The sequence below is a fragment of the Lampris incognitus genome, chromosome 2 (assembly GCF_029633865.1).
Source record: "Lampris incognitus isolate fLamInc1 chromosome 2, fLamInc1.hap2, whole genome shotgun sequence".
Classification (NCBI taxonomy): Eukaryota; Metazoa; Chordata; class Actinopteri; order Lampriformes; family Lampridae; genus Lampris; species Lampris incognitus.
In genome coordinates, this window is record NC_079212.1 from 75,787,672 (window position 1) to 75,799,722 (window position 12,051).

At 43.5% G+C, this 12,051-nt stretch overlaps 1 protein-coding gene across 2 annotated transcripts in view; it reads left to right on the forward strand.

Moving 5' to 3' along the window:
• Window positions 1-4,064, forward strand: part of LOC130108367 (natural resistance-associated macrophage protein 2-like) — a 273,265-nt gene extending 269,201 nt beyond the window's left edge. For both annotated transcript variants that reach the window (XM_056275274.1, XM_056275273.1), the window contains exon 17: window positions 3,430-4,064. In XM_056275274.1, coding sequence (XP_056131249.1) covers window positions 3,430-3,537 — 108 coding nt within the window. In that variant the 3' untranslated portion in view covers window positions 3,538-4,064. The remainder of the gene's footprint in view (window positions 1-3,429) is intronic.
• Window positions 4,065-12,051: the final 7,987 nt, after the last annotated feature.

Below are 12,051 nucleotides of genomic sequence, written 5' to 3' on the forward strand. Positions count from 1 at the left end.
GTCAGCAGAATCAAAGACATATAGGTCAGCTGAATCAAAGATATTTAAGTCAGGTGAATAAAAGACATGTAGGTCAACAGTATCAAAGACATGTAGGTCAGCAGAATCAAAGACATATAGGTCAGCTGAATCAAAGATATTTAGGTCAAGTGAATCAAAGACATGTAGGTCAAGTGAATCAAAAACATGTAGGTTAGCAGAATCAAAGACATTTACTAGGTCAGGTGAATCAAAGACATGTTGGTCAGCAGAATCAAAGACATATAGATCAGCTGAATCAAAGACATTTAGGTCAGGTGAATCAAAGACATGTAGGTCAGCAGAGTCAAAAACATGTAGGCCAGGTGAATCAAGGACCTGTAGGTCAGCAGAATCAAAAACATGTAGGTCAGGTGAATCAAAGACATATAGGTCAGCTGAATCAAAGACATATAGGTCAGCAAAATCAAAGACATATAGGTCAGGTGAATCAAAGACATGTAGGTCAGCTGAATCAAATACATGTAGGTCAGCTGAATATAAGATATGTTGGCCAGGTGAATCAAAGACATGTAGGTCAGCAGAATCAAAGACATATAGGTCAGCTGAATCAAAGACATTTAGGTAAGGTGAATCAAAGACATGTAGGTCAGCTGACTCAAAGACATGTATCTCAGCAGAAAAAAGACATGTAGGTCAAGTGAATCAAAGACATGTAGGTCAGCTGAATCAAGGACATGTAGGTGAGCTGAATCAAAGATATGTAGGTCAGGTGAATCAAAGACATGTAGTGCAGCTGAATCAAAGACATGTATGTCAGCAGAAACAAAGACATGTAGGTCAGCTGAATCAAAGACATGTAGGTCAGCTGAATCAAAAACATGTAGGTCAGGTGAATCAAAGACATGTAGGTCAGCAGAATCAAAGACATGTAGACCAGGTGAATCAAAGAAATGTAGGTCAGATGAATCAAGGACATGTAGGTCAGCTGAATCAAAGACATGTAGGTCAGGTGGATCGGCCATACTAAATTGTCTAGGTGTTAATGTGTGTGTGTGTGTGTGTGTGTGTGTGTGTGTGTGTGTGTGTGTGTGTGTGTGTGTGTGTGTGTTTGTATATGTCTGGGCCCTGTGATGGCCTGGCAGCCTCTGCAGGGTGTCTCCCTGTTTGCTGCCCAATGACTGCTGGGATAGGCTTCAGCATCCGTGACCCTAAAACAGGATTAGAGGTCTGGGTAATAGATAAGCGGTGTGGGTAATTTATAAGCGGTCTGGGTAATGGATAAGCGGTCTGGGTAATGAACAAGCGGTCTGGGTAATGGATAAGCGGTCTGGGTAATGAATAAGCTGTCTGGGTAATGAATAAGCGGTCTGGGTAATGGGTAATTTGACTGGGTAATGGATAAGCGGTCTGGGTAGTGGATAAGCGGTCTGGATAATGGATAAGCGGTCTGGGTAATGAATAAGCGGTCTGGGTAGTGGATAAGTGGTCTCGGTAATGAATAAGCGGTCTGGGTAATGGACAAGTGGTCTGGGTAATGGATAAGCGGTCTGGGTAATGAACAAGCAGTTTGGGTAATGGATAAGCGGTCTGGGTAATGAATAAGCGGTCTGGGTAATGGATAAGCGGTCTGGGTAATGGATAAATGGTCTGGGTAATGGATAAGTGGTCTGGGTAATGCATAAGTGGTCTGGGTAATGGATAAGCTGTCTGGGTAGTGGATAAACGGTGTGGGTAATGGATAAGCGGTCTGGGTAATGAATAGGCGGTCTGAGTAATGAATAAGCGGTCTGGGTAATGAATAAGCAGTCTGGGTAGTGGATAAGTGGTCTGGGTAATTGATAAGTGGTATGGGTAATGGATAAATGGTCTGGGTAATGAATAAGCGGTCTGGGTAATGGATAAGCGGTCTGGGTAATGGATAAATGGTCTGGGTAATGAATAAGCGGCCTGGATAATGGATAAATGGTCTGGGTAATGGATACGTGGTCTGGGTAATGAATAAGCGGTATGGGTAATGGATAAATGGTCTGGGTAATGAATAAGCGGTCTGGGTAATGGATAAGCGGTCTGGGTAATGAATAAGCGGTCTGGGTAGTGGATAAGCGGTCTGGGTAATGAATAAGCAGTCTGGGTAATGGATAAATGGTCAAGGTAATGAATAAGCCGCCTGGGTAATGGACAAGTGGTCTGGGTAATGGGTGGATTATTTGAGTGATACAAGCGTTAATGACCTTCCTGGTGTGTCTCCTGCTCTTACTTCCTGTCTGCTGTCTGGCAGAAATGTGCAGGAATAATGTAAGTGCACTGTGCTTCCTTCTTATTTAAGCAACATCACATGAGAGGGTGTGCTGTTATACTGAATATCAGCATGGCTGTGATTCAGTCGTAGGTACGAGGCCGCAGTATGACAGCACGACCCCGAGTGTGATATTGCTTTTATACAACAGTTCTACAATCACCATTTATTAGTTCACAGTAATAAGTGACAAGATTATGAATTGTCCATCCATCCATCCATCCATCCATCCATCCATCCATCCAGTGATCCATTATCTTAACAGCTTATCCTGCTGTGCAGGATGCTGGAGCCTATCCCAGCAGTCAGTGGGCGGCAGGTGGGGAAACACCCTGGACAGGCCGCCAGCCCATCACAGATGACAAACAAATGAACATTTGTTTGTTTGTTTAATCATTTAATTAGCAGAGCTAAATAAATGTTTCCTCCAAGCTTCCCTTCCCTTCGCCCTCGTCTGACGACCATTCGTAATTTAACTCAAGTGTTATCTGTGGATGTCCCAGTGCTGTCATACTGAATATCAGTACTCATGGAATGCCTCTTGTCCAATCCAATGACTTGGTTGGACTCACTGCTGTGTGATTCAGATACATCCTTCATGTCAGGAGTGTGAGCACTTCATCACCCATTACTACTGTGTCAGAGAAGTAAAAGTGGCTGTAACACCAGTTTATGTGGAATCTGTCTCTTTCTCTGTCTCTCTCTCTTCACTCTTCTCTCTGTCGTTCTCCGTCTCTCTTCTCTCCCTCTCCTCTCTCTCTCTCTCTCTCTCTCTCTCTCTCTCTCTCTCTCTCTCTCTCTCTCTCTCTCTGCTGTCTCTCTCTCTCTGCTCTCTCTCTCTCTCTGCTCTCTCTCTCTCTCTCTCTCTCTGCTCTCTCTCTCTCTCTCTCTCTGCTGTCTCTCTCTCTCTCTCTCTGCTGTCTCTCTCTCTCTATCTCTCTGCTGTCTCTCTCTCTCTCTCTCTCTCTCTCTCCTGTCTCTCTCTCTCTCTCTCTCTCTCTCTCTCTCTCTCTCTCCTGTCTCTCTCTCTCTCTGCTCTCTCTCTCTCTCTCTCTCTCTCTCTCTCTCTCTCTCTCTCTCTCTCTCTCTCTCTCTCTCTCTCTCTCTCTCTCTCTCTCTCTCTCTCTCTGCTGTCCTGTCCTTGTCCTCAGATATGGCAGTGTTTAATTGCCTTGGGGGTGTCGTGTGTGAACTTGGGCGGCGGGGTAAGCAGTAGACCTGCTGTGCTCACTGAGGACCAGTCCGAGTACAGCTCCTAGAGATAACCTGGACAGGAAGCACACCAGCAGTCCTCTGTCCTCTGGGAGGCGCTGAACCCTGTTTAGAGCCGAGGTTTCTACAAACTCTGTGACACACAAAGTATATTTTCTTCATAAAACTGATAATTAGTTTTGGGCTGTTTTTTTAAGGTTCCAGCCAAATCAATATTACCGAGCACCCGGACACTGTAAAAACCTCGTGACACATTAACACACGTCATGTGCTGGGAGTCAGTAACACCGCTGGTGTTATATTATGGCTGATATGTGTATTTGCAATTCATTACCAGAAGCTATTGCAGTAGACCCCCACTACCTCCTCAGTAGTTCATGATGGAAGTTATTTAGTCAACCCAGTTATCAAGTCTGGATCTGCAGGATTTCTCCAGCATGTTCAGGGCTTCAGCAGACTTCAGCCCATTTACTCATTTGGATAGAAGTTCATCACTATGCCAGTGGCAAGTCAGCCAGGCACATGGTTTGTCATGCCAGTGGCAAGTCAGCCAGGCATCCAGGCATCTGGTTTGTCATGCCAGTGGCAAGTCAGCCAGGCATCTCATGCCAGTGGCAAGTCAGCCAGGCACCTGGTTTGTCATGCCAGTGGCAAGTCAGCCAGGCAACTGGTTTGTCATGCCAGTGGCAAGTCAGCCAGGCACCTGGTTTGTCATGCCAGTGGCAAGTCAGCCAGGCACCTGGTTTGTCATGCCAGTGGCAAGTCAGCCAGGCACCTGGTTTGTCATGCCAGTGGCAAGTCAGCCAGGCACCTGGTTTGTCATGCCAGTGGCAAGTCAGCCAGGCATCTGGTTTGTCATGCCAGTGGCAAGTCAGCCAGGCTTCTGGTTTGTCATGCCAGTGGCAAGTCAGCCAGGCTTCTGGTTTGTCATGCCAGTGGCAAGTCAGCCAGGCATCTGGTTTGTCATGCCAGTTGCAAGTCAGCCAGGCACCTGGTTTGTCATGCCAGTGGCAAGTCAGCCAGGCACCTGGTTTGTCATGCCAGTGGCAAGTCAGCCAGGCATCTGGTTTGTCATGCCAGTGGCAAGTCAGCCAGGCACCTGGTTTGTCATGCCAGTGGCAAGTCAGCCAGGCATCTGGTTTGTCATGCCAGTGGCAAGTCAGCCAGGCATCTGGTTTGTCATGCCAGTTGCAAGTCAGCCAGGCACCTGGTTTGTCATGCCAGTGGCAAGTCAGCCAGGCACCTGGTTTGTCATGCCAGTGGCAAGTCAGCCAGGCTTCTGGTTTGTCATGCCAGTGGCAAGTCAGCCAGGCACCTGGTTTGTCATGCCAGTGGCAAGTCAGCCAGGCATCTGGTTTGTCATGCCAGTGGCAAGTCAGCCAGGCTTCTGGTTTGTCATGCCAGTGGCAAGTCAGCCAGGCATCTGGTTTGTCATGCCAGTGGCAAGTCAGCCAGGCATCTGGTTTGTCATGCCAGTTGCAAGTCAGCCAGGCACCTGGTTTGTCATGCCAGTGGCAAGTCAGCCAGGCCTCTGGTTTGTCATGCCAGTGGCAAGTCAGCCAGGCATCTGGTTTGTCATGCCAGTGGCAAGTCAGCCAGGCACCTGGTTTGTCATGCCAGTGGCAAGTCAGCCAGGCATCTGGTTTGTCATGCCAGTGGCAAGTCAGCCAGGCATCTGGTTTGTCATGCCAGTTGCACGTCAGCCAGGCTTCTGGTTTGTCATGCCAGTGGCACGTCAGCCAGGCTTCTGGTTTGTCATGCCAGTGGCACGTCAGCCAGGCATCTGGTTTGTCATGCCAGTGGCAAGTCAGCCAGGCATCTGGTTTGTCATGCCAGTGGCAAGTCAACCAGGCTTCTGGTTTGTCATGCCAGTGGCAAGTCAGCCTGGCACCTGGTTTGTCATGCTAGTGGCAAGTCAGCCAGGCTTCTGGTTTGTCATGCCAGTGGCAAGTCAGCCAGGCTTCTGGTTTGTCATTAGCAGTTAAAAGTTTATCAAATTCATGGACAGCAAGAGGTATACAGTGGGACAGTCTCACCTCACTGCTTGCTTTTTTTCAGAAGGTGTCTGGAGTTGAAGAACCTTGTGTTAGGCCACAGTATTGTGAGGTAATCACACAAGCTTTGCAGAGGTAAAAGTAGGGGCAGATATTCGACAATGTCTATAAGAGGATCTGTGGGAGCAGTGCCAACTGAGGGTGGATGTATAGCTGCAACGTATCAGCTGATATTTACACTGCTAGAATTTACACAACTCACAGGATTGTGATAATTTTGACATTTCATGATTTCCTGATGACATCATATGACAGACTACACATGGTATGAAGGGCAGTTAATTCTACCCACTTCCAATGAGGGCCATGGAGAATAAGCCTTTGTTCATGATGAATTATTTGGTAAAAGTATATGTTTGGGGTGTCCGGGTAGCATAGTGGTCTATTCCATTGCCTACCAACATGGGGATTGCTGGTTCGAATCCCCATGTTACCTCCGGCTTGGTCGGGTGTCCCCAAAAACACAATGGGCCATGTCTGCAGTTGGGAAGCTGGATGTGGGTATGTGTCCTGGTCGCTGCACTAGCGCCTCCTCTGCTCAGTCGGGGCTCCTGTTCGGGGGGGCTGGGGGGGAATAGCGTGATCTTCCCATGCGCTACGTCCCCCTGGTGAAACTCCTCACTGTCAGGTGAAAAGAAGCGGCTGGTGACTCCACATGTATAGGAGGAGACGTGGTAGTCTGCAGCCCTCCCCGGATCAGCAGAGGGGGTGGAGCAGTGAACAGGATGGCTTGGAAGAGTGGGGTAATTGGCCAAATACAATTGGGGAGAAAAAGGGGGAGGGGGGGAATGCAAAAAAAAAGTATGTTTGCATTTCTACCAAAATGTTCACTATCCTCCCCTGATGGTGTAAAATCCAGTGTGAGAAGACTTGATGTGATGTGATTTTTGTGATGTGATGTGATTTTTGTCATGTTAACACAAAATGGCGGTAACAAACAAAACGTTGCCATGATAATGAACCATGAGTAAGTGAGATGTTGATGCACACTCAGGTCCATGTGTCCGAGTGCAGAGAAGCAGTAGTGTGCCGTTTCTTACAGACTGAACCTGGTGTAGGAAGGAGGGCTGAAGAGAGATTTTGGAAAACCAGATGTTGGGACCAATTTGTTTTGTGATGAGTTTGTGCAGAGCGGTGTTTCTCCATCCTGTCCTCAGAGAGCCCCAGTACTGCTGGCCGTCTCTTCTGCCAGGCTGTGATTTATGTTATCTTTCACTCTGCTTCAAGAAATTCTGTCAAAAAAGACGTGGAACAGGTTTCCATTCCCAGCCTTGAAACTGGAGTTAGAATAACTGAGGAGGTGTGGAGGAACTGCAGCGTGATGGAGCCTCCATTCTCCTGCTCTTGTTGCCATTTTAAAAAACGGCGAGCAACTTGGGGGTTCTCTTATGGCTGTACTGTGATTTTTGTCCAACTTATGAGAAATGTCTTTCAGAAAATTAGTCAAATATAAGACGAATGCAAGGTCACTCCCAGAAACCTCTACGTGTCTAGTTTCTTTTCTTCTCACGTGTAGCAGCTTCCTGCCACAACAAGAACAGTGAATTGGTTTTCTTTTCCTGTACCGTTCCTCTCCTCACTGAGTGTTGTTCAGCAGGATGGGAAGTGCTACCCGCTGAGACGTGATGTGAGTCTGTCGGAGCTGGCAGCTTGGGTCTGCAGCAGGGAAGTAAGGGTCCAGGTACACCTGTGTTTTGTTCAGGTGCTGGAATGGGATGTTAATTGTATATATAAACGCACAACAACCTCGTGTCCAACACTGAAGTGGGGTCAGGATTACCCATCAAATAATCTGTATGTTTGGTGTGACATAACATGGGTACTTGTATGATACGCTGAGCTTCTCCTTGCTCCTGACTGGTAGCTGAGGATCTGCATCTGTACGTAAATATTCTTTATGTAAATGTGCCATGGGATGGATAAAACACAACATTGTCAAAGAATGAAACATCTAGTGCTCATCTTTGTTGCAGTATGGCTGACTTGCCAGCTTCAAAACATGTCACCCGGATAGGAAATACATATTTATATCATTACAATAATATATGATTTACATATAGAATCCTATAAGATAACTTTCTAAAATGTCATCAAAACTGTAGCAAGAACATATTTACATATGACACAAGCTATGTTTACATGAGTGTGCATCACTGGGGAGAGAACATTAGACATATCAACATATGTACATATCAGCATATGTATACATGTCAACATGTACATATCAACATGTGTTCATATCAACTTGTACAAATCAACGTGTTCATATCAACTTGTGTACATATCAACACATTTTCATATCAACACATACATATCAACGTGTTCATATCAACGTGTACATATCAACACGTGTACATATCAATACATATACATATCAACATGTATACATATCAACACGTATAAATATCAACATGTACATATCAACACATACATAACACGTATACATATCAACATGTACATAACATGTATACATATCAACACATATAAATATCAACATGTACATATCAACACATACATATCAACATGTATACATATCAACACATATACATATCGACGCATGTACATATCAACACATACATATCAACATTTATATATATATATCAACACGTATACATAACGTATACATAACACGTATACATATCAACACGTATACATATCAACATGTATACATATCAACACACATGCATAAAATGTACATATCAACACATATACATATCAACACGTATACATATCAACATGTATACATATCAACATGTATACATAACACGTATACATTATCAACATGTACATATCAACACATATACATATCAACACGTATACATATCAACATGTATACATATCAACACGTATACATAACATGTACATATCAACACATATACATATCAACACGTATACATATCTACATGTGTACATATTAACACATGTATACATACCAACATGTGTACATATCAACACATGTTCATATCAACACGTATACATAGCAACATGTTCATATCAACGTGTTCATATCGACACGTATACATAGCAACGTGTACATATCAACTTGTGTACATATCAACACATTTTCATATCAACACATACATAGCAACATGTGTTCATATCAACTTGTACAAATCAACGTGTTCCTATCAACTTGTGTACATATCAACACATTTTCATATCAACACATACATAGCAACATGTGTTCATATCAACGTGTACATATCAACGTGTTCATATCAACACGTGTACATGTCAACATGTGTTCATAACATGTTTACATAACATGTGTACATGTCAACATGTGTTCATATCAACGTGTTCATATCGACACGTACACATAGCAACGTGTACATATCAACTTGTGTACATATCAACACATTTTCATATCAACACATACATAGCAACGTGTTCATATCAACTTGTACAAATCAACGTATTCATATCAACGTGTTCATATCAACTTGTGTACATATCAACACATTTTCATATCAACACATACATAGCAACATGTGTTCATATCAACGTGTACATATCAACACGTGTACATGTCAACATGTGTTCATAACATGTTTACATATCAACATGTGTACATGTCGACATGTGTTCGTATCAACGTTTTCATATCGACATGTTTACATATCAACATATGTACATGTCAACATTTGTTCATATCAACGTGCTCATATCAACATGTGTTCATATCAACTTGTACAAATCAACGTGTTCATATCAACTTGTGTACAAATCAACACATTTTTATATCAACACATACATATCAACGTGTTCATATCAACGTGTACATATCAACACGTGTACATGTCAACATGTGTTCATATCAACGTGTACATGTCAACATTTGTTCATATCAACGTGTTCATATCAACATGTTTACATATCAACATGTGTACATGCAAACATGTGTTCATATCAACGTGTTCATATCAACATGTATATGTTACGGGTAATGTGAAAAAACGGTTGATGTGCAGACTACCCGCTTGGATGGTTAATGGGGATGGAAGGAACCTGCAACTCATCTTTTTAGGATATGTGGATATGTAAATCAGCTGCTGGCCTTTAGCCTAAAGACTCATGAAGTGAGGCCATGTGAGGAATCACAAGTTGTGGGAAATGAAAGAACAGACGTTGGCGATATCATTCTGTCTTTAGATCAACGTTCCCCCACTTGTATAACGAGGCTATTAGCATCAAAGAACACACACATGAGGCCTCCTCCTCCTCCTCGCTCTCTATCTGACCCCTGATATGAATGAGTAGGCTACACATTTGACAAGGGTGAAAAGAAATATCAGTGTCGGCCATCTCCCATCAGGCTGCTATAGCCTACTCTCACTGGAGACATGCATCATTCAACCAATCCCAAATGGCGCCCCTTCGTGGACAGACTGGTAAATAACACTTTATGGAAGAGGGGTACTGGCGGGGGACATACTAAGACTAGATGATATGAAAACAGAACCAAATCCGTTTATAAGCCCAGTATGTAGGAGCAGAAGCAGCGACAACATATGTCCAAATGCCATTCCTGTCTGCCAATCAGGCAAGACACATGAATGAACAGGCCATACATTTCACATGCACTTTTACACAACCACCAGAAAAGACCAGAATGTGCCGGATTGGTTGAATGACGCAAGTCTCCAGCGAGAGTAGGCTACAGCAGCCTGATGGGAGATCCGGGTAGTGTGCAGACTACCCGGTTAATGTGCAGATAACCCGTTCTGGCGGGTAATCTGCACATTAGCCGCCCCGTTGGGTAATCTGCACATTAGCCAGGTAGATTGCAGATTAACCGCTTTTTAACATTACCCGTAACATATATATATCAACACATGTACACATATCAACACGTGTACACATATCAACATGTGTACATAACGTGTTCATATCAAAATGTGCTTATATCAACATGTACACATAGCAACACATGTATACACAGCAACACATGTATACATATCAACATGTGTACATAACGTGTTCATATCAAAATGTGGTTATATCAACATGTACACATAGCAACACATGTATACATATCAGCGTGTACATATATCAACACGTACACATATCAACACGTGTACATAACTTGTTCATATCAAAATGTGCTTATATCAACATGTACACATAGCAACACATGTACACATATCAAAATGTGTACATAACGTGTTCGTATCAAAATGTGTTTATATCAACATGTACACACAGCAATACATGTACACATATCAACATGTACACATATCAACACATGTATACATATCAACGTGTACATATTAGAGAACATGTACAGATGTTGATATGTATACATAACATGTATACTTATCAACATCTATACATGTTATTTATACATATCAACATGCATACAGTGTGTACATATCAACATGTACATATCAATGTGTATACATAACACGTATACATGTTATGTTTACATGTATACATGCACACATATCAACTATACATATCAAAATGTATGCATATCAACATCTATACATAACGTGTACATATCAACTCTATATGTTTGTTTTTTTACACACTGGTGTGTGTAAAGTAACTTCATTCCAGTGTGGACATGAGACAGGTGGTACATTCCTTCCAGTGTGGACATTAGACAGATGGTAAATTCCAGTGTGAACATGAGACAGATGGTACATTCCTTCCAGTGTGGACATTACACAGATGGTACATTCCAATGTGGACATGAGACAGATTGTCTACTCCAGTGTGGACATGAGACACTTGGTCCATTCCATTGTGGACATGAGACAGATGGTCCATTCCTTCCAGTGTGAACGTTAGACAGATGGTCCATTCCAGTGTGGACATGAGACAGATGGTCCATTCCTTCCAGTGTGGAAATAACACAGATGGTACATTCCAGTTTGGACATGAGACAGATGGTACATTCCTTCCAGTGTGGACATTACACAGATGGTACATTCCAATGTGGACATGAGACAGATTGTCTACTCCAGTGTGGACATGAGACAGATGGTCCATTCCTTCCAGTGTGGACATAACACAGATGGTACATTCCAGTTTGGACATGAGACAGATGGTACATTCCTTCCAGTGTGGAAATAACACAGATGGTACATTCCAGTTTGGACATGAGACAGATGGTACATTCCTTCCAGTGTGGACATTACACAGATGGTACATTCCAATGTGGATATGAGACAGATGGTCCATTCCTTCCAGTGTGGACATGAGACACCTGGTCCATTCCAGTGTGGACATGAGACAGATGGTCCATTCCTTCCAGTGTGGACATTAGACAGATGGTCCATTCCAGTGTGGACATGAGACAGGTGGTCCATTCCTGTGTGGACATTAGACAGATGGTCCATTCCAGTGTGGACATGAGACAGATGGTCCATTCCTTCCAGTGTGGACATTACACAGATGGTGCATTCCAGTTTGGACATGAGACAGATGGTACATTCCTTCCAGTGTCGACATTACACAGATGGTACATTCCAGTGTTGACATGAGACAGATGGTACATTCCTT